The 25,780-nt window shown below is 41.3% G+C and overlaps 1 protein-coding gene across 10 annotated transcripts in view; it reads left to right on the plus strand.

The window, feature by feature from the left end:
* The window catches only part of DIS3L2 (DIS3 like 3'-5' exoribonuclease 2), a 342,664-nt gene that overhangs the window by 115,727 nt on the left and 201,157 nt on the right, over window positions 1-25,780 (plus strand). Inside the window, exon 9 of one of the 10 annotated variants that reach the window (XM_059703561.1) lies at window positions 6,477-6,535. The exons of the other annotated variants lie outside the window; for them this stretch is intronic. Within the exon in view, the coding sequence (XP_059559544.1) occupies window positions 6,477-6,535 (59 nt within the window). The remainder of the gene's footprint in view (window positions 1-6,476; window positions 6,536-25,780) is intronic. 10 annotated transcript variants of the gene reach the window in all.

The following is a 25,780-nucleotide window of genomic DNA, read 5'->3' on the forward strand; positions in this document are numbered from 1 at the left end:
AACAATTCAAAACATATGGGACACAATGAAAGCAGTCCTGAGAGGGAAGTTTATAGCTCTACAGGCCTATCTCAAAAAACAAGAAAAAAAGGTAGTAAATCATCTAACTCTACAACTCAAAGAATTAGAAAGAGAGCAACAAGAAAACCCCAGAGTGAGCAGAAGGAAGGAGATTATAAAGATTAGAGCAGAAATAAATTACATAGAGACCGAAAAAACAATACAGAAAATCAATGAAACCAAGAGCTGGTTCTTTGAAAGGATAAACAAGATTGACAAACCTCTAGCCAGACTCACCAAGAAACAAAGAGAGAGGACCCAAATAAACAAAATCAGAAACGATAGAGGCGAAATAACAACAGACCCCACAGAAATACAAATGATTGTTACAAAATACTATGGACAGCTCTACTCCAACAAACTACTCCAACAACATGGAGGAAATGGACAAATTCCTAGAAAAATACAACATTCCAAAACTCAATCAGGAAGAATCTGAAAATCTCAACAGGCCAATAACTATGGAAGAAATTGAAGCAGTCATCAAAAAGCTTCCAGCAAACAAAAGCCCAGGACCAGACGGCTTCACAGGGGAGTTTTACCAAACATTCAAGGAAGAACTAAAACCTATCCTCCTCAGACTACTACAAAAAATTCAAGAGGAAGGAACACTTCCAAGCTCATTCTATGAAGCCAGCATCACCCTAATACCAAAACCAGGTAAAGACAACACAATGAAAGAGAATTACAGGCCAATATCCCTCATGAACATAGATGCCAAAATCCTCAACAAAATCTTAGCAAATCAGATCCAGTAGTACATCAGAAAGATCATACACCATGACAAAGTAGGATTTATCCCAGGGATGCAAGGATGGTACAATATCCGCAAATCAATAAACGTGATACATCACATAAACAAACAAAGAAAAAAACCACATAGTCATATCAATTGATGCAGAGAAAGCATTTGACAAAATTCAACACCCATTTTTGATAAAAACTCTCAGTAAGGCGGGAGTAGAAGGATCATACCTCAACATAATAAAAGCCATATATGACAAACCCACAGCCAACATCATACTCAATGGACAAAAACTAACACCATTTCCCCTAAGAACAGGAACAAGACAGGGATGCCAACTCTCACCACTCCTGTTCAACATAGCACTGGAAGTATTAGCCATTGCAATTAGGCAAGAAGAAATAAAAGGCATCCAAATTGGAAAAGAGGAAGTAAAACTGTCCTTACTTGCAGACGACATGATATTATACATACAAAACCCTAGAGACTCCATCAAAAAGCTACTAGACTTAATACATGAATTTGGCAATGTAGCAGCATACAAAATTAACCCCAAGAAATCTGAGGCATTTCTATACACCAATAGTGAACTTTCAGAAAGAGAGATTATAAAAACAATCCCATTTACCATTGCACCAAAAAAATTAAGCTACCTAGGAATAAACTTAACTAAAGAGGTAAAAGACCTCTACTCAGAAAACTACAGGATGTTGAAAAAAGAGATAGAGGAAGACATAAACAGATGGAAGAACATATACCTTGTTCATGGATTGGTAGAATCAACATCATTAAAATGTCCATACTACCCAAAGCAATCTATAAATTCAATGCACTTCCCATTAAAATACCAACGGCATACTTCACAGATCTAGAACGCACTCTCCAAAAATTCATCTGGAGTAAAAAAAGACCCCGAATAGCTGCAGCAATCCTGAAAAAGAACAAAGTAGGTGGGATCTCAATACCAGATATCAAGCTGTATTACAAAGCCACTGTTCTCAAAACTGCCTGGTACTGGCACAAGAACAGACATATAGATCAATGGAATAGAATAGAGAGCCCAGAAATCGGCCCGAACCAATATGCTCAATTAATATTTGACAAAGGAGGCAAGAACATACAATGGAGCCAAGATAGTCTCTTCAATAAATGGTGTTGGGAAAATTGGACAGATATATGCAAGAAAATGAAACTAGACCACCAACTTACACCATACACAAAAATAAACTCAAAATGGATAAAGGACTTAAATGTACGACGGGAAACCATAAAAATTCTAGAAGAATCCAAAGGCAACAAAATCTCAGACATATGCCGAAGCAATTTCTTCACTGATGCAGCTCCTAGGGCACTTGAAACTAAAGAGAAAAATGAACAAATGAGACTACATCAACATAAAAAGCTTCTGCACAGCAAAAGAAACCATCAACAAAACAACAAGAAAACCCACTGTGTGGGAAAACATATTTGCCAATGTCATATCTGATAAGGGCCTAATCTCCAAAATTTATAGGGAACTCATACAACTTAACAAAAGGAAGATAAACAATCCAATCAAAAAATGGGCAAAGGACCTAAATAGACACCTTTCAAAAGAGGACATTCAGAAAGCCAAGAGACATATGAAAACATGCTCAAAGTCACTAATCATCCGAGAGATGCAAATCAAAACAACAATGAGGTACCATCTCACACCTGTCAGACTGGCTATCATCAACAAATCAACAAACGACAAGTGCTGGAGAGGATGTGGAGAAAAAGGAACACTCGTGCACTGCTAGTGGGAATGCAGACTGGTGCAGCCACTATAGAAGACAGTATGGAGTTTCCTCAAAAAAACTGAAAATGGAACTCCCATTTGACCCTGTGATCCCACTTCTAGGAATATACCCCAAGAAACTAGAAACACCAATCAGAAAGGATATATGCACCCCTATGTTCATAGCAGCACAGTTCACCATAGCTAAGATCTGGAAACAGCCTAAGTGTCCATCAGTAGATGAATGGATTAGAAAACTGTGGTACATCTACACGATGGAATACTATGCTGCTCTAAAAAAGAAGGAACTCTTGCCATTTTCAACGGCATGGATGGAACTGGAGAGCATTATGCTAAGTGAAATAAGCCAGTCAATGAAGGAAAAATACCACATGATCTCACTCATTCATGGGTAATAGATACCATAATAAACTTTTGAACAATAATAGATACAGAGGCAGAGCTGCCTCAAACAGATTGTCAAACTGCAGCGGGAAGGCCGGGGAGGGATGGGGGACAGGAGGTAGGGGGGTAAGAGATCAACCAAAGGACTTGTATGCATGCATATAAGCATAACCAATGGACATAAGACACTGGGGGGTAGGGGAGGCTAGGGGACTGTCTAGGGCGGGGGGATAAAATGGATACATATGTAATACCCTTTGTAATACTTTAAGCAATAAAAAAAAAGGCACAAAATACAACACAACAAGGCACCACGTACCAGGCACTAAACACAAATATATTCACGATATTAATAACCCCAAATAAAGGTGACCACCCGAATTAAGAGAATTAGGGGATAAGGAAGCAGGAAGAGAAAAAAGAAAAGAAAAGTAGGGACCAAAAAAAGGAGTGCAAAAATGAAATTGGGAAATAGCAGGGGGGAAAATAAAACCGAGAAAAGAAAAGAAAAGAAAAAAGAGCGAAAAGAGAGAATGAAATGGAAGAGGGGAAGAGACTTTTTATATGAGGAGAATACTCCTATAGAACCGCCACTAATCCCAACAAATTCCAGCAACAGCTCCCTGGAGATGGATGCAAACTAGAAACAACTAATAATATAACGATGAAAATAGAATGGAGGACACTAATCCCAAAATAAAATAAAGAGAAAATAAAATGGCACTTTAAAAAATGGTAAAAGGGTAGCAGTAATAATACTGGTTAAAAATAAGAAGGTAGTAATTAAAAGGGTAAAATCAGGTGATGGAAAAAGAAGAAAAAAAAAGAAATAAAAGAAAAAAAAAGAAGAAAAGAAGAAAAAAAATTGGTTTCTTAGTTAAAAGGTGAAAAAAGAAAAAAAAAATTTGCAGTAGTGAAGGTCCTTCGGTTCTTCTATTCTTCAGTCTGGCTTGCCTTTAGTCCTGCCAGGTATTCAGGAGAGTGTTGAGTTTCCCTGCGATACACTGTTCCTCTGTGTTGTAAACCACAGTCCTTATTTTAAAGCAGGCTGTATTTGTTTCCCAGACTGCCTTATTTTGTGTTTAGCAAAGAGTCAGTTTGTGGCTCAGCCTCTGGGTGGCAGTGTTCTGGGGTTGGCCTCTGAAGCTATACGGCTTCTCTATCGCATTTAAAACTGATTTGGAGAGGTCAACTATCCAGAGCTGGTTCCTTAATTGTTACCCGCTCTGTGTTGTTGCTGGGATTGAAAATCCCTCTATAGGCCAGACCCTGTTAACTCCCAGGGACTTATCAGATTATTTTAATCCTTGATCTCGTTCAGGGTGGAATCTGGGTGTGGCTGTGCTCCTTGCTTGGGGGATGGGGGGAGGAGTCTCACTCTCTGGAGAGAATGGCTGCCCCAGTCCTGGGCTCAGGGGTGTCTCAGCACTCAATTCGCTGCCACCTCTCCCGGCCCCCCTTCTCTCCTCAGTCTCTCCCCAGATTCCACTCCTCCGCACCCTCTCCCTCTCTTCAGCACAGGTGAGTGTCTGTATCCAAAATGTCTTATGAACAGGATTCAGTGAAAACAAACAAACAAACGCCGGCCGCGGAAATGGGGAAGGCTTGGTTTCTGTAAGCTCTTCTCTTACCGGCACTGCATGGTCTGGTCAGCTCTTCAGGCTGCCCCCTTTAGGCTCAGTCCTCTGTGATCCCAGAACCCAGCTCTCAAATCCCCCGGCGGCGCCAGGAATCCCGCGGATCTCCTTTCCCCAGTCAGGGGCTGTGCCTGTCCCAAGGGACGCAGCTGTCTGCCACGCGGTCTCCCTCTGACCCTCTGGGCTCAGAGGTCTGGCAAACTTTCCTGCCCAAATCCCTGGTTTTTTAACCTTTCCAGGGGAGTTCTGCCCTTCCCTGCTGCAAACCGTCTCACCAGCTGAGCAATTTCGCCAATTCGTGGTGGGTGTTATTAGTTTCAGCTGCTCACTCCATTTTCTCCGGGACACGACCTGGGACGCGTCTGCCTATATCGCCGCCATCTTCCGTCTCTCCCACTTTTTTCTTATCCATCCATGTTGATGGACATTTGAATTGCTTCCACCTTTTGGTATTGAATAGTGAATATTGCTGTAATGAACATTGGTGTGTAAGTAGCTGAGTACCTTGTTTTCAAGTTATTTGTGCACATAACTAGGAGTAGAATTATTGGGCCATATGGTAATTCCATATTTAGCTACTTGAGGGAGGTGGATTTTTTGTTATTAAAATTATATTTATTAGAAGGGTTAACATAAATATAAAATCATGATGAACTATAAGAAATCTTGAAATAATGGTAATTAATTCTGTTCATTACTGAAATATAACTGAAGCTTGCCCAGTTCTTTCTCCAGTTTATCCTTTTCACTTCCTCCTTTGCTCTTTTAAAATTTTTAAATCATGGAGTCACTTCTACCTACTTGCCTAGTTTTTCTTTGACACATCAGCAGACATAGGGGGCTTGGGTTTCAGAACATTTTCCTAACATTACAAGTAGTTTATTTTATAGAATAAATAAAGTACCTAGGAATAGACATGTCTGTCAGCCTTCTTGGTAGCAGCTTTAACATAAATTTTGGGGGGATAGAAATTTAAATAAAAGGAAATAATAATAAACATTGTTTATGCTATTATCTGGAAATCTGAGTTCTGCGGACTCTAGCGTGTCAGTCATTATTTGTGCCTGCCCTTCTCTTCGGTGGAGGTGAATGAAGACTTGAAATCTGGAATCATCCGCCCTGGGGCCCTTCTAGCACCCTTTTCAATATAGCACACTTGATTATCTTGTTCACTTTCATCTTTATACTTGGTTCTTGGATTATTTAATAATCTACTTTTCTTGGGTTTACGATCAAAAAGGGGAGATCAACATCTTTATGTGATTATCATTTTCTTCTTATTTTTTGTCCCTTGTTCACTAGATTTCAGTCACCCTTGAACTCTTTCTTCCCAGTCTATTCACTCATTCCTCTCTCTGGTACTTTCCAGATTGGGCAAGTTTGTGCTAGTGACAAGGCTCATAACTGTTTATAGTTTCATTGTCATAGAAATCATAGCATTTGGACCTGCACAGGTCCTACTTGATCATGTACTTGACATGTGGTGATAGTCTACCCCTAGGGCTTTCAATGGAGCATTTGACATTATTTATAAATATTTTATAACAGTAAATGAAAGTACTAAAATTGCTTTCAGTAAGACCGCAAGGTAAACTTACTTCATTTTGATACAAATGATACCTGCCCACCATTGCGACATTTCTTGCTGATCAGAAGCTCTAAAAACAAAGTTGGTAAAAACAAAGCAAAACAAAACAAAAACCCAACAACAGGATAGCAAATTAATTTTCAAAGCAGTTAAGTTAATAAAAAAATACTTCAAAGTGTGAGATTTTGGACAAAAATTCACTTTTAAAATGTACTTATAAAAAATCTGCTGTGATTAAAAGGTCAGAAACAACTGATGTAGTTCATCCCTTTTGTTTTACAGACGAGGAAACTGAGGCTCAGAGAAGTTACTTGGCTTGTCCAGTGTCCTACAGGAAGTTAGTGAGTTCATAAAAGAAAAATACCTTATACTTATAATAACAACAGACAATTTCTACATGTGGTCTTATTTTTTGAAGAGCAAATCATGCCAGATCAGATTAATATCTTTTTATCCTATACTAATAAAAGAGAAAAATGGTAATTGGCGTACGACCGATACCTTTTTCATTGGCTAATCAGTGAGATATGCAAATTAACTGCCAACTAAGATGGCAGTTAACTGCCAAAAAAGATGGTGGCTAATTTGCATATTGCAGGCAGGATGCCATCAGAGAGCGGGTTGGGGGTGTGAGTGCCAGCAGTCGCCCGGGACCCGATCCAGCTGGCAAACCCGGACGCGAGCCGGCAGGGCGGCTGCGGCGTGAGTGCCAGTGGTCGCCCGGGACCCAATCACGCGGGCCTGCGGGGCGGCTGCAGCGGTTGCCCGGGACCCGATCCGGCCGGCAAACCGGGATGCGAGCCGGCGGGGCAGCTGCAGCATCTGCCTGCACTCACGCCCTCAACCCGGGAGAGCGGGTTGGGGGCGTGAGTGCCAGTGGTTGCCCGGGACCCGATCACGTGGGCCGGCAGGGTGACTCGCCCCCAACCCGCTCTCCCGCCCAGCAGGGGACCCTCATTTCCCCCCATCACTGGTTCTGCCCCCAGCCCAGGCCTGACGCCTCTGTCAGAGGCGTCAGGCCTGGGCTGGGGTCAACGCCTGAGGGCTCCCAGTATGTGAGAGGGGGCAGGCTGGGCTGAGGGACACTCCCCCCCCCCCCCCACACCCAGTGCACGAATTTCGTGCACCGGGCCCCTAGTAAGAATATATTAGACATTGTTCATTGCCCACCTTCTGTCTATTTTCCCCTTTCCTTTCCCATATGTTCCCAGACTTTCATCTGGACATGTTTCTTTCTTAATTCCTTGAATTTTAGGCAAGTTGACCCCCCAACTGCTGAGCTGAGTCTTGGTTGTCTTATATAAGTTGCTTGATATACTTGGTTACCTTATGCCAATAGAACTTTTTGCAGCAATGGAAATGTTCTAATTTATACTGTTTAATACTGCAGCTAGTAGCTGCATGTGACTGTGGAGCACTTGAATGTAGCTAGTGTGACTGAGAAATTGAATTTTTAATTGTTTCTAATTTTAGTTAATTTTATTTTAAATAGCTATATATGGTTTGTGGTACTATATTAAATATTGTAGCTTCATACCATTCCTCTTCCCATCGGCACATGATATAAGCCGTTTAATCAGGGTGATTCCTGCTAGGAGTTCTGGGATGTAAGTAGTTTCCTGATGGATATAAACAGGAAACATTTATCCCTAATTGCTACTGGCAGCTATTCTATATCTTGCTAAGTATTGGGGACAGAAGAACAGGAAAAAATCTGGGCCCCTAAGTGGGCCCTGGATCATCTGACCCTGAAGTCTGCCTAACCTCTGGATTTCTAATTGCATGAGTCACCTTTGCTAGATAAGCCAGTTTGTTTGAATGTCCTGTCATCTCAATGAGTATCCAAGAGAATACAGAGGGAATGATATGTTAGGCATTATGTTATTTGCTCGAAAAAGAAAGGTGAATGAAGAGTAAAATCTAGATGCTTGTCCTCAAGGTGAAATTAGTCTGTAAGAAGAGCTTCAGTAAAGGCATATTCTGGGTCTTGCCTGCATTTGTTCCCTTCATTGGGAATTGCTTTCACTGAAGCAGTACATACAATCTAACCTTGCCCCTGGGTCTTGGACCATGAGTAGATTCCTGACCCAAGGGTCATCAGTGACTCATTAGATTTTTTCTTCCATAGCTTGAGGACTCAGAAGCTAAAATCTCAGATAGAGTGAGGGCTGGAGACAGTCTTTAGGGAACTGAGGCTGCACATAGAGAAGAGGAACTGATGAGCAGAGGGAGGGAAGGGCCATAGAGAAGAAGTGGGGAGAAGGTGAAAGGAGAGGGAAGAAAAGGGAGAGAGAAAAAAAAAGACTTGTTCTCTGGGCCTTGAAGGGTTTGCCTGGTGAAGAAGGGTGAAAAATAGTTTCAGTATGAATAGAGGCACAGAGGTGGATGGTAAGTAGAGTAATATCTACAGTTGAAATAGTGCAGGATGCACAGTGGGGGAGTCTGGAGAGGAGGCTAGAAAAGTAGGCTCTGGTGACATTTTTCCCAGTTATATGGCTGCTAAGAGATCTGGGTCATCCAAGAGTTTGGATCCCCAAATCATCCAAAGTTTTTAAGGAAAGGAGACTGATTATTAGAAAGAAGGGAGAAATTGGCACACAGCATGAACCAGTTAAGACTAGTGATGTTGAAGACCCGACTGAGAGCAGTGGAATGTAGAAGGGATAGAGTCACATACTATTTCAGAACTATAATTGACAGAGTTCAGTGGCAGATCAAATATGGGACTTAAGGCAGAGGAACATTCAAGAATGAGATTAACTTGATATCTAGTTTAGCAACTGCATAGGTCTGACATTCTTAAATGAGAAAAAGATGACCAGGGGTAAGAAAGACTGTGAATTCATGTTCTGATCATATGTTGAATTTGAGCTACATGGGGGACATTGAAGTCGTGACATCCAATAGGTAAACCCAGAAGAGGGATGGTGAGAGTTATAAATTTGAACATTATCAATGAAAGCTATGGGAAATCGATGAGATTATCCAGTACATGACTCAAAGTTGGATTTACATGAAGTAGACATTGTCTCATTAAACCAAGGCAAAAGCTGGTAGATATGGAAAACTTAGGGACAAGGGTAGGGGTTGGGAAGTAACTCTGATAAAAATTTTGAGCGTGCTATACAAGACCTAAAGATCCCTAGCTGGTTTTTCTCAGTGGTTAGAGCGTTGGCCTATGGACTGAAGGGTCCCCAGGTTCAATTCTGGTCAAGGCACATACCTCAGTTGCAGGCTCGATCCCCAGGCCCTGGTAGGGGTGCATGTGGAAGGTAACCAATCACTGTGTCTCTCTCACATCAATAGTTCTCTCTCTGTGTCTCTTTCTCTCCCTTCCACACTCTCTAAAAATCAATGGAAAAAATACCCTCAGATGAGGATTAACAACAACAAAAAAAGACATAACAGAAAAGTGTGTAGAGCTAAGAAGTGTTGAGTATTTTCAATAAATAAAAGAATGCCTCTCTTTCAAGGATATCAAATGACTGAAGATCATTTTCATTTAAAAAGTCTAATTCTCACAATTATTTCAAATCAACTTTATTCAGGGAGGGCCTCTCTTTTGCATTCAAGCATTATTTTGGAAGAATAGATTTAAAGAAAAAAGTTCAGTTTTTTTTTTATTGAACTGGGAAACAGAATCAACTCTATATGGGGACAGTTAATGTACTCATCCCACTTCCCTCTGCTGGGATTCTGAGCACTACTTCCTGTGAGGTTAGTTTTCAGGTCTTCAGAAGGGAAGGCCCTATAAGTAGATCTTCCCAATTTATCCCTTTGGTCAGCATACCCCAGGTTTATTCAGTTCAGTAATGAAGCCTTTAAAAAAATAATTTTAAGTGTTTAACCTGCTTCCTTAAGGGTTTATGTATTTTTCTTTATTATCTTTTGTTTTGTTTTTGGTTAGAGACCCTTTCATTGCCACTGTGCAGAATTATATGCCTACAGATCCATCTTAATGACATTGATTTCCCCTTTGGATCATTCTCTCTTAAGAACTACTAAGTTTTTCAAGTTGTGCAGAAACATGCCAGGGGAAATCTTTGCCTGGTAATTAGAATAATGTTGAGATTTCAACGAAGCCTGTTGGGGAAAGAAAAAATAAAACTGGGTCATGAGACTCGGGATGGGGAGAGGGAACTGACAGCTGTCCTACACTGGGTATAAAATGTCCATTATTAAGGACAGATCTTATTTAACATTTTACAGTAGAAAATTGTCCCAGGTTTTCTGATATTAGTTTTTTAAAAAAAACCCTAAGAAATGATTGAGTTATCCATACCCCTTTAAGTGGAACCAGTCTCCTCCCTACCCGCCTCGCACACCCTTTCATTAGTCCCCTGAGTGAAAGCTCAGCTTCATGCTAAAGTCTCTCATCTCTGCTCCCAGTTGGCTGACCCCCATTTGGCCAGCCCCCCCTAGCTCTGACTCGTTTGTTTGAGCCAGAAGCAGCAATCAAGTATGAACTTGATAGGCTTGACTTTGGCTCTGACACTCATTTTGACCCTTCTTATTTCAAAGCCTGTTTGATACCAGCTTCTGCAGTTGAGACTGCTACACTCTTGGCTCTGGAGTACATCCAGGCCTCATTGTACCTACTATTCCAGGTACAAATGATCCTTGGACGCTCCACCCTGATGCTTAGGGGCCAGGATACAACCTGTCTGGCTAGCCCTCTTTGAATCTATACCAGGAAAGGGGGATCCAACAAAATGTGGTAACACTCTTAGAAAGAAAAAAAGGTACTTAACAAGAGTTTTTGCCATTAATTCTTGACGATTAGTGCTTCATATTCCTTATTTGTAAAAAAAACAAAAACCAAAAAAACAACAACCAACCCCCGCCCCCCCCCCCACCACCACCACCCAAACAGCAATAAAGCAAAAACACACCTTCAGAATAAATACTTGCCTTGGCTTCTTCATAGGTTCTTGCCTGAGTCAATGAGCTAATGGAAGGGAAAGTGTCTTAAAAAGGAGAAAGCATACCATTCCATTATGGGCAGTTTCCAAATCATTTTTTGACACTTGTTGCCTCTTGCACCTGCCCATTCAGACCTTGGTTCCAGTCACACCAGGCTTTGTATTGTTCCTAAGCAGTCCCTTCCCTCTTCTACCTTTGTGCTTCCTCCTTCCTGCCATGTATGCTGCCTAATTCCTCATCTCTTCCTGTAAAAATTCCTCCAATTTTCAAATATCAACTGCCCTTTTATGTGTGTATTAATTACCTATGGCTGTGCCACAAACGTAGTGGCTTAAAACAACACATTTATTATCCTGCATTTTCTGTGAGTCAGTGTAACTTTATAAGAAATATTTATTTGGCCTCTGCCTCTGGTTCCTGACACAGAGCTCCTAAAACCCTTGTAATTTCCTGAGTGATAGCAGTGCTAGGAACATCTTTTGTTCTAATATTTGGTCTTTGACCCTGGTTCCTGACACAGAACTCCTAAAACTCTCGTAATTTCCTGAGTGATAGGCACATCTATTGTTCTAGTCTCTTGGTGGACTTCTAGATAGCTTCAGGATGGATGCTGGGTCACCTGAAAGACCAAGCTATGATTAGAAGCTTGAAATTTGTTGCTCCACCCTCCAGCCCCCAGGGATGGAAGGAAGGCTGGAGTTTGAGTTAACAATTGATCATACCTACCTGATGAAATTGATCATGCCTATGGGATTTCATAAACATTTCTGAACTATTGGATTTGGAGAGCTTTTAGGTTGGTGAATTCATCTATATGCTGGGAGGGTTGATATACTTCTACTCCACAGGAACAGACCACTCCTGTGCTCAGGAGCCTTGAAGACCTATGCATATCTTCATCTAGCTGTCCATCGGCCTTTTATTATATTCTTTGTACTAAATCAGTAAATGTAAGGTATGTGTTGTCCTGAGTTCTGTAAGTGGTTGTTGAACCTAAGGAAGGGGTCATGGGAACCTCCACACCAATTTGTAGTGAACTTAGAAGTCTGGATAACCTAGAGACCCATTACTTGCATTTGGTAGCTGAAAAGCAGGGGGGAGGGGAAGTCTTTTGGGTCTGAGCCCTTTGTGGGGCTGTACTGAGTATTTAGTGTCAGAATTCAGTTAAATTGTAGGACACCCGGGTTGTGTCTGAAGAGAATGGGGGAATTACTTGGTGTAGAAAACCATACATTTGGTATCCAAAGTGTTGTGAGTAGAGGAAGGAAACACGTTTTACCTTTAGTCAGGAATCTGGACATGGCTCAACTCTGTCCTCTGCTTTCCCATAAGGCTGTGATCATGGTGTTGTTCATCTGAAGGCCTGACTTGGGAAGGATCTGCCTCTAAGCTTATGTGATTGTGGGCCAGATTTAATTCCTTGTGGGCTTTTGGACTGAGGACCTCAGTTCCTTGCTGGCTGCTGGCCGGAGGCCACCCTCAGCTCTTTGCTGCAAGGACCTATCTATATGGCAGCTGGCTTCATCTGATCCAGCAAGGGAGAGAGCCTGCTATCAAGACTGAAGTTATAGTCTTATGTAACCTAATCATGGAAATGACATCCTGTTGTCTTTTCCAAATTCTATTGCTTGGAAGCAAGACACAGGTCCTTTTCACACTTGAAGGGAGGGAATTATACAAGGGTGTGAAGACTAGGAAGTGTGGGAATCATTTGGGGCCATTTTAGAGTCTAGTCTGCTACAAGATGTTTTCTCCACAAGCCTTTACTAATTCTTCCAACTAAATGTGTGATCTGTCCTTTCTGTGGATCTTCTTTATAGTTACTTTTTTTCCAGTTTATATTCCATGACTGATATTACAGTTGAATGTTTTTTTTTAACATTTCTCTCATGTAACTTTTTGCTTATCTTTCATCCACCTGCAACTCCCAGAATAGAGTCTTGTATTTGCAAATGTTCTGCAGAAGACTCCTTCCTTCCCTCATTTGAAACTAAAGAAGGACCAAGCTAGTCACTCTCCTGAGTAATACCTGAGTCCTTTTTCTCCACAGCAGTCACATAAGATCCACTATAAAACCTTCAGATTTACCAATTTGGCATCAAAAGCAATGACTCATCTATGTCTATATAACCTGGCTGGAATGATTTGCCTTAATATGATTTGCATTTAGAGCTAGACTTGTTATCTTATTAAGGTGAAGCAACTTTCCATCAAAGATGCTTCAGATATTAGCTTTTTTTGAGTGGTACATTTTTCTGTTTCCTAGGGGACCTGCTGGATCTCAGAAGTGATTCATTCTTCTTCTTTAAAGTTTTTTTTTTTTGTTGTTGGTCATGATCACTTTGTAGTCCTGCTATTATTAGGTCACAGTAAAAAATTGATAAAGAAGACCAGCTTTTGAAGAAGCAGTGTTTTCCTTTTTTTCCTTTTTACCCAAGCAACGGGCCAGATCTTATTATCCCTGTTGGAGATGTTCAGTAGTACGAAATATTGCATGTGCTTTAAGAGTCTTGGAACATAGGAGAGCTATAATACATGTTTGATATATGTGAGGTCACAGACTCAAAACACAGCAAAACCCATCTATTCTAGCTTCCCAAGCTTTGATACATTCTCTACTTAACTCTTTAAGGTAGCTTAGCATCTTTATAATTTTTTTTTGTAGTTTTGATGGATAGCTAGTCCTTAGAAGGCAGATAAAGAAATACCAGTTTGATTTGAGTAAACACTTCCTGCTGTTGAAATGTCATATCACAGTAAGATGTGAAGTTTGGCCTCTTTAAGAAAACTCATGGGAGTTAACTTAAATTTGGAGGAATCATTCATCTTTCCTGTTGGAAAGTTGCAGAATTAGTAAGTTAAAGCCAGCTATAGATGGGAGCACGTTAGTGTGTGTACCTACATTTTGGGTCTTTTGGGAGCCATGAAGCTAAAAGCCAATTAAAGCTTTAGTAGAGAGAAATTTCAGTGGTTTCTCCTGGGCAAGAGAAAGATTTGGAGCAGAGAGTACTTGGAGAAAAGCAGGAGGGTATTGATGATGTAATTAATGCATTTAACAGCTCGGAATGGGAATCAGTGCAAAGCTCCATTTAAGAAGATGATCCTGTGAGGGATTCAGACTTGGGCCTGAAAGCCATGCCATCTGGGTCTCAACTCCAACTCAGGAACCTGGAGGCGTCTGCATGCTCAGCCTGATGAGAAGGGTGACTAAATCTTGCCACAAAGAGTACCTTCTTTCTTATTCCCTTACCAGTCTGTAAGTTAGAAATGCATGAAAATAGGGTAGCGAAGGGATTTTTTTTCCCTCTTAATACTTGAATCTTAGTTTTATTTTCATTCATTCATCCTGTCGCTCTTAGTATGTTAAGTCCTTTCCCCTCCAGCCTCTACATATTTGTCTACTCAGACAATGTTATCATCTAATTGATATTTCCAACCTCTACCCCAGCTTGGTTAGACTACATCATCATAGTTATATTTCATTGTCACCCCAAACTCAAAATGTGCCCCAGAATTGATTGACTTCTCCCAGTGTCTTATCACTCAGTCAGGTCTCTCCAAAACCATGTGTTCTTTTCCATTCTCACATCAATCAATCCTGTTCAGATCTTGAAGGTTGAGTGGCATGATGGGAAGAGGATGAGGTGTTGGCATTCATGAGACTTCGGTTTGAATCCTGTCCTTGTCATTTCCTAGCTCGTAACCATGGACAAGCATGTTATTTGACCTTATGAGCCTCATTTCCCTTATCTCTAAAATTGGCAGGATAATATCTGCCTACCTCTTTGGATTATTGGAGAATATGACATATGGTAGTGTATGTAAATCCCCTGATTGTGCCTGGCATGTTCAGGGCCATTGTTTTGAGATGCCATTTGCATTTGATTCTCATCTGGAATTGTGAAACCCAATTCTGAATGTAGTGCATGTCCTCCACCTCCCCTAGTACTTTCCCACAGATGAGTTTGGCTTCTATGTTTCAGAGAAAACAAAACTGCCTCCATGTGCGCCCTCAGCTTTCAGCTGCTAGACTTACAAATAGCTTGTGTCTGGATTCTTTCCCTCCTCCATTTACTTTGATACAACGAAGTTGGCATCTTTCTGTCCTACTGCTTGAAATTAATCCTTTCCTCTGGGTTCCGGACCCCATCCCTTCCTGCCCAGGGACCTCTCCCTTTCCTAAATGTGCACTCTTTGACCACACCTTCTTTAACAGTTCCTTCATATCAGCAATGAATCATGTCCAAGCCTCCCTTATCTTAAAAAAGTAAAATAATAAAAACCTTGTCTGTCTCCCTCTAGAGCTACCACCCTGTATTATTCCACCTTGTCAGCCAGACTTCCGGAGCAGAGTCATCACCCTCACCTCCACAGTCCCACTCCCACTTCATTTCCCATGCCTGGCACTTAGTTTCTTTCTTTAAAATTAGTCTCAGTAGGGCCACGTGTTACTTTGTCACTAAGGCCACATTGCTGACAGTGCTTTTCCTATTGAAACACTTGCTTTTCTGACCCCACATTAGAGTGATTTTTCTCAATATGACCTCTACCACCTTCAGTTCCCCACTAGCATCTAAGCAGTCTTGCCAGTATTGCCTTCTAAATACCTCTCTATCCAGAACGCTCCATCCCCTCTGCCACTGGTCTGATTTATTGCAACCTGCTAACTTCTTTCTGCCTTCAGTCTCACATCTTCTAAATTTGTTCCCCATACAGCCACCAATGTGAGCTTCTTAAAGCATAAATCACAGTAGTCTCCTGTCTGCTTTCTTCTATAGCTCTCCATTGCCTTTGGGATAAATCCAAATTCTTAATGTTGACCTGGCCTCTGCCTAACATCTCTTGCCTCTCCTTACTTTGCACAGAATGTACCAGCCATACAAAAGGTATGTGCAATTTAAATATATGTATTATGTGACAGTTATTGAGTGCTTACTGTGTTCTTTAGCACTTTTATGCACAGTAATTTTTATCTTCCCATTAACCCTGTAGGATGGATTACATTTCACAGATGATGAATGTGACCCATTTTATAATTTAGACATTGTTCTGTACACCAGTCCTGTTCAGTTGTGACCAGGGTAACAGGGTTGGAGTCACTCAAAACTTACTGCGAGAGCTAATAACAATATTAACATTAATAGTAACCAAACCATTTTTGTTAATGCACTTTGTGCCAGAGCACTACATGTAAACAGAACTCATGTAAACTATTCCTGATTTACAGAGTAGGACATTCAGAGGGGAGAAATAACTTGTTCAAAGCCACATAGTTTTGAATTTAGGTCTTGTGACTCCAGAGCTCATGCTTTTAACTTACTCTATTGTCTCTATAGGTAAAAACAGTGAAATTACTTCGAGAGCTGTTTGTCATTTGGCATCTTCTAAAATTTTGGATTTGGATTCATACTGGGTTATGACTCCCCCTCTGCTAACTATCTCCTTGGATGAACCCTGAGATTAGTTACTTTACCTCTTTGATCTACTGATTACTCTTCTTGAAAAATCAGAATGGTAATACTTTCCTCATGGGGTTGCTGAGGAAAGTATTACTTTTCTGCCTCTTCTCTTCATCCCTTGTGCTTCTTCCTTAATGTAATATTGGGCACTATCATAGTAGCTTCCTTATTATTTTCATGTTGTGTTTCCTGCACAGATCACTATTGCTCCCTCCCCTGACCTCACTCCTGTCACTGCTCCCTAACTATGCTCAACACTGCCACCTGAAAAATATATCAAATTAAAAACAAAATTTTAAGGACTTTCTGTTAATTGTAACAGAAATGGTAAACTGTTATTCAGATACACAGCTTCTCACTGAAACAAACCAACAATATTTGGATAAAATAAATATAAAAAACCCTTTATTTTTAAAGCATCAAAAAGCTGACAGGTATTACCAGGTTAAAATTGGAATGGAGAACCCAGGCGACATTGCAGATTTGGCCAGCAGTTATGGGGAACATAAATAAAGTGATGTCCAAGGTGCCTATACACCATCAGGGTGAGGGTAGAGCTGAAACCCTGCTCTTACATGGAATTGTAGCCAAGATTCAAGCTAACTGGGTCAACCAAGGAATCTCAAGTACTGAATGGGTTTAAGGGATGGTATTGCTTCCAGGTAAATGGCAAAATCAAGTGGAAGTTCTTTCAAAAGGAAAATTTCCTCAATCTAGGCATAAAATTATTCAGTGACCAGCACCCCTGCCTACTTAGTCTTAGCACCCCAGGAAGCCAAGGGGAGAAGCCTCAGCAACCACAAACACAGAAACAGCCTTTCATAAACATGAAATACTGGAATCATTGCCATCTGTAAAAAAACTGTTGTAAGAAATAAGAGATAAGCGTGAAGATATCTGCAAAGAATAGGAAACTGAAATGTAACATAGCAAATTGGAAAAGGAATGAAATAAAACTTCTAGAAGTAACATAACTGTGATGAAATTAAGAACTTAATGGGGCATAGGTAAACACCGGAAATTGCTGCCTCGCACAACTACTTCAAAAATACAACTAAAAGACAAAACGAACATCATCCAGAACCACAGGAAGGCTGGCTGAGTGGAAATTCTACAACTAGAAGGAAAGAGAAAAGCACACTGAGACTCAGCGGAGGTGCGGAAGTAAAGTGCAGAGGTACGGAGGCTCGTGCGCGGAAAGGGATGGCAACGGAGAACACCGGTGTCTTTTTCAATCGGGAAGGAGTCACAAGCTCCCGACTGCTCTGAACTCCAGTTCCGGGCGAGTCTCTGGGAACCCAGACTCATACGGGGAGAAACTGAACTGTCTGGCATTGGGCAGAACTCAAGGGCGGCTTTCTCTCAGAGGTGCTTGCAGCGATTACCGAGGGACACTGAGACCCAGGGGCCTTTTAGGGTAGGACTGAGGATCAGCCATAGCTGTTTGCTCCACCCTGTTGATTCCTTGAGACCTCGTCCCACCCAAGCTGTGCGCAGAGGCTTTTACATATGAATGGGTTGGCCCTTTGCAATCTGAAATTACCTAACAAACTGCAGCTGGGTCAGAGAGACCCAGAACATCCAAAAGAAGGCTCAAGGCCCCACAGAAGCTTGCATTGCTTCACAGCTGGGCCTTATCTGGGCACCTCCAAACCCCAAACAAGGAAGAGGAATCTGCAGATCTCTACGTAGCTCCTGCTGGGTAGCCTCAGGCAGAGGCTAAATTAGCACCTCCTTAGAGATCCAAGAGCCCGTGTACCCAGTGGTCAGATTGGGACCATCCAGATTACAACTCCTCAGATCCATAAGGGACACACTCAGGGGGCAGACTCAGTGAGCACCAAAGCCCCACTGAGGCAAGTCTTGCCCCATAACGGTGTCTTCAGCACAGAAGTTCTCCCACTGTAGACACAGCTGATTCTCACAGACAATTGGCCTGGAGGTCAGTTCCTCCCAGTGATACCAACAGCAATCAAGGCTAAACTACAACAAGACTGTGCACACAGCCCACAAAGGGGTGCACCAAGAGTGCCCACCTCAGGTAATTGGGGAGGCTGAGCCACTGGGCCCAATAGGACACCTAGCACACAAAGCCACTCTGTCAACACAGGGAAACAGCCAAAATGCGGAGACAAAGAAACAGATCACAAATGATAGAAATGAAGGAAAGCAAACTACTGGATATAGAGTTCAAAACCACGGTTATAAGGTTTTTCAAGAGCTTTCTAGAAACCACCGATAAATTTAGTGAGACCCTCGAGGATATGAAAAAGGACCAACTAGAAATTAAGCATACACTGACTGAAATAAAGAACAATATACAGAGATCCAACAGCAGACAAGAGGATCGCAAAAATCAAGTCAAAGATTTGAAATATGAAGAAGCAAAAAATACCCAACCGGAAAAGCAAAAAGAAAAAAGAATCCAAAAATATCAAGATAGTGTAAGGAGCCTCTGGGACAACTTCAAGTGTACCAACATCCGAATTATGGGGGTGCCAGAAGAAGAGAGAACAAGATATTAAAAACCTATTTGAAGAAATAATACAGAAAACGTCCCCTACCTGTCGAAAGAAATAGACTTACAAGTCCAGGAAACGCAGAGAACCCCAAACAAAAGGAATCCAAAGAGGACCACACCAAGACACATCATACTTAAAATGCCAAGGGCAAAAGACAAAGAGAGAATCTTAAAAGCAGCAAGAGAAAAAAAGTCAGTTACCTACAAGGGAGTACCCATACAATTGTCAGCTGATTTCTCGACAGAAACTATGCAGGCCAGAAGGGAGTGGCAAGAAATATTCAAAGTGATGAATAGCAAGAACCTACAACCAAGATTACTTTATCCAGCAAAGCTATCATTCAGAATTGAAGGTCAGATAAAGAGCTTCACAGATAAGAAAAAGCTAAAGGAGTTCATCACCACCAAACCAGTATTATATGAAATGCTGAAAGGTATTCTTTAAGAAGAGGAAGAAGAAGAAAAAAATAAAGATAAAAGTTATGAACAACAATTACATATCTATCAACAAGTGAATCTAAAAATCAAGTGGATAAAAAATCTGATGAACAGAGTAAACTGGTGAATATAATAGAATCAGGGGCATAGAAAGGGAGTGGACTGACAATTTTTTGGGGGCGGGGTAAAGGGGTGTGGGGGGTGTGGGAAGAGACTGGACAAAAATCATACACCTATGGATGAGGACAGTGGGGAGGGGGGTAAGGGCAGAGGGTGGGGTGGGAACTGGGTTGAGGGGAGCTATGGTGGGGAAAAAGAGGAACAAATGTAATAATCTGAACAATAAAGATTTATTAAAAAAGAACTTAATGAATGAGGAAAAATATGTATTCAAGTTTAAACAAAAAAATCTCAATTGATGGATTGAACAGAAAATTGGATAAAGCTGAAGAGAAAACTAACAAACTGGAAGACAATGAGAAAAAATTATCTACAGACAAATAGACAGAAACCACAGAGGGAGAGAAAGTATACATTTAATTAGAGTCATAGAAGGAATAGATAAAGAAAATGAGTAAAGATGAAATTTGAAGTTAATGGCCGAGATTTTCCATGGTAGTTAAGATACTGAACTAAAGATGTAAGAAGACTAGTGATTTCAAGTATAATTGCTTTAAAAAAAAATCTAAGCTTAGACATATCAAGATGAAAGTATAGAAAACCAAAGGTCAAGAGAAAATCTTAAAAGCAGCTAGAGAAAAAGATTATCTTCAAAGTAGCAATGGACTGACCATTCACTTCATCAAATATAATTCTGGTTATGCTATTCTCAAAATTTCCAATGGCTTTCCATCCTTAAAATATAAAAGACATTCTTTTCAGCATATAAGGCTTTTCATAGGCTGGTCCTGCAGCTTGTCTAGACACAACCTTCCTCCTTCTCAGTTTATTCTTTTTTTTTTTTTAAATATATTTTATTGATTTTTTACAGAGAGGAAGGGAGAGAGATAGAGAGTCAGAAACATCGATGAGAGAGGAACATCGATCAGCTGCCTCCTGCACATCTCCTACTGGGTATGTGCCCGCAACCCAGGTACATGCCCTTGACCGGAATCGAACCTGGGACCTTTCAGTCTGCAAGCCGACGCTCTATCCACCGAGCCAAACCGGTTTCGGCCTCAGTTTATTCTTGATGGTGTGCCTTTGCATATGCTCGTCTCCCTTTCTGGAATTCTCCGCATGCCCATTTATCTAGTCAGCTCTTCCTCAGCCTTCCCATTCTCAGCTCAGGGGTTCACTGTCAAACTGACTGTCGTCCTTCCTACTGCCTTTGAGTGCACTATTTGCTAGCTGTCGTAAACACCACTTTCAATATTTGTTGTCACCTTTGTCTCATTTCTAGCACATGAGCTCTGTGAGGATAGAGAGAGGGTCATTTGCAGTGCCTGACATTCCATAGATATTCAGGACTTTTACTGGGTTATTGCCAGCTTTTCAGGGGATCCCATCACCACTTACACAAAATCTTAATGTGCGTTTTCTTGGCTCTTCCCATGATGCACTGATTCTTGCTTGTGTGGAAAACTGGTCACCATGGTCTGCATACTGACATAGACTGACTCTGTCTGTTCATTACTCTCATTTCCTTGGTGAAACTGTAATGACAATATCCACTCTACCCATAGTATGAAGTTGTAGTGTGGATCAAATGAGATAACGTTTGTGAACCCACTGTGAAAACTCTCTTGACACCATACAATTTCATTAGCTTTATTTCAGTCAGAGATTTGTTTGGGCTGGGGATTTTATGAAGAAAAAAAACTCATTGGTGCTCCCAGCCTTGCCCTTGGCAAAGGCTAGATGTGGGGTCCTAGAACAATCATCAACACTTGCAGCATAACTAGTGACTATAACATGAATGTTAACTGCCCCTGTGAAGACTTGTGTTGTTATTTCTACATTTCATTGGGGAGAGGGACCCATAAAATAAGTTTTCCTGGTTGGTTGATTTTGAGAGACCTAAAGGGAAATATTTTCATTTACAAAAAACAACTGCAGTTTTCATTGAGTTTTTATTGTAAACTAGAGGCCCGGTGCACAAAATTTGTGCACTTGAGGGAGGGTCCCTCAGCCTGGCCTGCACCCTCTTGCAGTCTGGGAGCCCTTGAGGATGTCCAACTGCTGGCTGAGGCCGCTCTCCGGCAGTTGGACATAAGCCGGCGGTCAAACATCCTTAGCACTGCTGCGTAGGTGGGAGAGGCTCCTGCCACCGCCGCTGCGCTTGCCAGCCATGAGCCTGGCTTCTGGCTGAGCGGCGCTCCGCCTGTGGGATCAGCCCCAAACCGGCTCTCCGACATCCCCTGAGGGGTCCCAAATTGCGAGAGGGTGCAGGCCAGGCCGAAGGACCTCACCGGTATATGATTGGTGCTGGGGAGAGATGCGGGAAGTTGGCCCGTGGGGGAGCGACCGAAGGAGGCCTCCAGGGCGTGTCTGGCCCATCTTGCTCAGTTCCAATTGGCCAGACCCCAGCAGCAAGCTAATCTACCGGTCAGAGCGTCTGCCCCCTAGTGGTCAATGCATGTCATAGCGACTGGTCGACTGGCTGTCTGCCCCCTGGTGATCAGTACATGTTATAGTGAGTGGTTGAGCAGCCTTAGCATATCATTAGCATATTACACTTTGATTGGTTGAACAGCTAACCGATCAACCAGACATTTAGCATACTAGGCTTTTATAGGATTGTAAATTTCTGTGGCCTTTCATTCAGAGATGGAAAAAGTTTAGACTTGTCAGAGTTTGTCACACTTTTAATTGGATGAATTGAAATACCTTTTTGCCCATTTTCTTGCTTTTCTCTTCATATTGTCTCCACTTAGCATAGTAGTCGAGTAAACTGAAACCTTCTGATGTGTTTGTAAAGTTTTAAGAATCATCAGACTTCTCAGTTGACTGTTTATTTATGAGAAGCCCAAAGCAGAACAATTTTTCTTACGAAAGTAGATGTTGGGTTTGCACTTGATTATGTAAATGGCCATGCCAACCCCAGCAAACCATGACATTTTATTTTTTAAATGTTTAAAATAGAAGTTTCAGATAATCTGTAGAGAGAGATTAAGATTTCACTGGATTTTTCTTCCTAGAGTGTTTCTTGAGGGAATCTAAGGAACAGTTGTTTATATCAGTTGTTTATCTATTTTTTAGAAAATTCTTTTGTTTAATGAAGAATATTGGTAGTCAATAGTTTCTAAATTTTTTTTTAAACTACAAGGACCACAGAATGCATAGGCCAGCTCTGCCTTTGGTATGGCAAACCCGAAGGCTATGGGGACCCACAAACTTGAGGACTGCTGGCACCTCTGCCCTGTTCTGGTAATTTCATTTTGGAGTTTTATTGTTCTGTCAAAGTAGTCTTCCTGATATTCAATCAAAAGCTCTTCTAATTTAAGCCCATTTTTTATATACTAAGTCATTCATAGTGATGAAGACACAGTAGCATCCTTCTCAGAGATCTCTCAAGTCTTGCCTCTCTTCACTCTCACTGCTACCATCTTAATTCAGATTCTGATAGTGTCTCACCTAGACAGCAGCCCCAGCTTTCTGAGATCTCTGTACTATTGCCTCTCTACTCCAGAGTGCTACCAAATTCATATCCTTAAAATGTATGCATTCTCAACTTGTCAGTTTCATCATCTGGACCTGTATGTTAGAAAGTTTGTTCTGCTGAGAGTGGCATTAAATCTTAAAATTTCAATGAACTTAAGTGCACGTCATAGCGACTGGTCAACCGGTCGACTGTCAGCTCCCTTGTGGTCAGTGCATGCCATAGCAACTGGTCAACTGTCTGCCTCCTGGTGGTCAGTGCATGCCATAGCGACTGGTTGACCGGTCAGCTGTCTGCCCCCTGGTGGTCAGTGCATGTCATAGCAAGCAGTTAAGCAGCCTTAGCATATTACGCTTTGATTGGTTCAATAGCTGACCGGACAACCGGGCACTTAGCATATTAGGCTTTTATTATATAGGATAACATAAAAAAAGGCCAGAGATAGGCAGGTCAGAGCTTGTAGGATAGATCCACAGTCTTCAGCTCATTATGTTGTGCTGCTCTGCACAGTAGGGAGCACCCTTGTCTTGTGACCTCCAGGACCAAGATGAGTGCCTGAGGTCCAGCAATCACATCTACATTCTGGCCAGCAAGAAGGAAAAAAGAAAGAGGGAAGGTGTATCCTTTAAGAATACTTCTGATAAGTCACAACACTTTAACCTGCATCTTACTGGCTGAAACTTAGACATATAGGCCATGTTTAGTTTGCAGTAAGGCTGAGGAACGTAGTCTTTTAACTAGTATACTCAGCTAAAAATTGTAGTTCTTATTATTAGGAAAGAAGAGAATAGATAATTGAGTTATAACTAGATTCCATGCTATAGGACCCATCTCACCTCTCTGTCAGCCTTGTTCTTCTCTCCATCCCAGGCCCTGCCCACCCAACACTTGTGTTCTCAACATGTTAGTAGCTTCAATAGGCCCTTTCACAGCTCTGGGCCTTTACCTGAAATGCCCTTCACCTTTCTTATCTCTCTTTTAATTATCTATACATCCTTCAAGCTCCAAGTCACTTCCTCAGAAAATTTTTTTCCCTTAACAGTGACAGCACATTACTTCTTACTTGAGCATGTAGCAGTGGAAGAGCTTCATGAACTTACTAATAGTAGTAACAGACTTGGGTTTGAATTTCTTCTTGCAGCTTGAGCTGGAAAAAATAAATATGGAAATTCTCAGCACAAAAATTGTATTTAAAGTCACAGCCCAGATTTTCCTTTTTGAAAGTTTCAGACCTTCATGTTGAACTGTCAACATTATGACTTAAGGGTTTCACAGGTAACCTCTCAAATAGAACCATCTCTCAAATAGAACTCGTGATTTTCACCTTATTCTCTAGTCTTTCCTGTGCCAATAATGATGCCTCCTCTGCCAACCTAGCTGTAGATGCTGGAAACCTGGAAATAACCCTAAACTCTGATATCTACCACCAGTCTATTAGATCAACTCCAAAATAGGTCTTAAACTGATCCTTTAATATGTATATGTATATTTCAGAGAGGAAGAGAGAGGGAGAAAGAGATAGAAACGTCAATGATGAGAGAGAATCATTGATTGGCTGCCTCCGGCACACCCCTAACTGAGGATTGAGCCTGAAACCCAGGCATGTACCCTGACCCAGAATCCAACTGTGACTTCATGGTTCATAGGTTGACGCTCAACCATAGAGCCACACCGGCTGGACTTAAACTCATCATTTTAAATCCATTTCCAGTGCTTGCATGTAAGCACTATCCTCCATGTCTGGACTACTATAGGTATAAGCCTGCTGTAATCTAACCTTGGCAGTGTCATTTTCTTGCCTAAAATAGTTAGTGAGCTTCTCATTGTGTTTAGGTTTAACTCCAGAACTCTTAAATCCTAGAAAGCCCCACCTGAATTGACTCCTGTTTGCCTCTCATTCTCATCTTTTGTCATGCATATTCCTGCTCACTGTGCTCTAGCCACATAGCCTTCTTTCTCTTCCCTTGATTGTGCCAAGAACTTCCCACCTCTGGCTCTTCCCTAGTGACATTCCCAACCCTTATGTTCCCTTCTTCACTCCTAAACACACCATCCTCATTGTCTTAGCTTAAATGTCACCTCACACAGAGCCTTTTCCTCACCTCTTAATGTAAATCATATTCCTTTCCTCTTATTCCTAAGGGACTATTCTTTCCTTTCTACCATTCATCACAACTTATAACTTTATATTTATTGAGTCATTATTTATTGACTATCACTCCCACATTAAGGTATATGTTCTGTATGGGCTTGGACTATATTTCTTTTATTCACCACTGAATCCTCAATGCCCAGTGCTCAATAAATACACATGGAATAAATGAATAAATAAGTGATCTTGAGATTAAACAATGCATTAAATTGGCAACTTTGCTATTCAGTGTGGTGAAATGTAATTGTGGGAAACCTATTAAGGTGATTCACCTTTCTAAACTGGCATTGTGCTTCTTCATCTTTATTGAGTACATCTATGATGTTTACCCGCAGGGCTGTAAACTTAGGTTAACTTATTAGTTCAACTCCAAAATGCATCTTTGTCTGAACAAAGCCTTATTTCTGCCAGGATATTCTTATGAACATAGAACCTGAAAGGTCATGTTCAGGTATGATGTCTGAAAGTCATGATTGGGCCCACTGCTGTGGC

This window comes from Myotis daubentonii, chromosome 7 (assembly GCF_963259705.1).
Source record: "Myotis daubentonii chromosome 7, mMyoDau2.1, whole genome shotgun sequence".
In the NCBI taxonomy this organism is placed as follows: Eukaryota; Metazoa; Chordata; class Mammalia; order Chiroptera; family Vespertilionidae; genus Myotis; species Myotis daubentonii.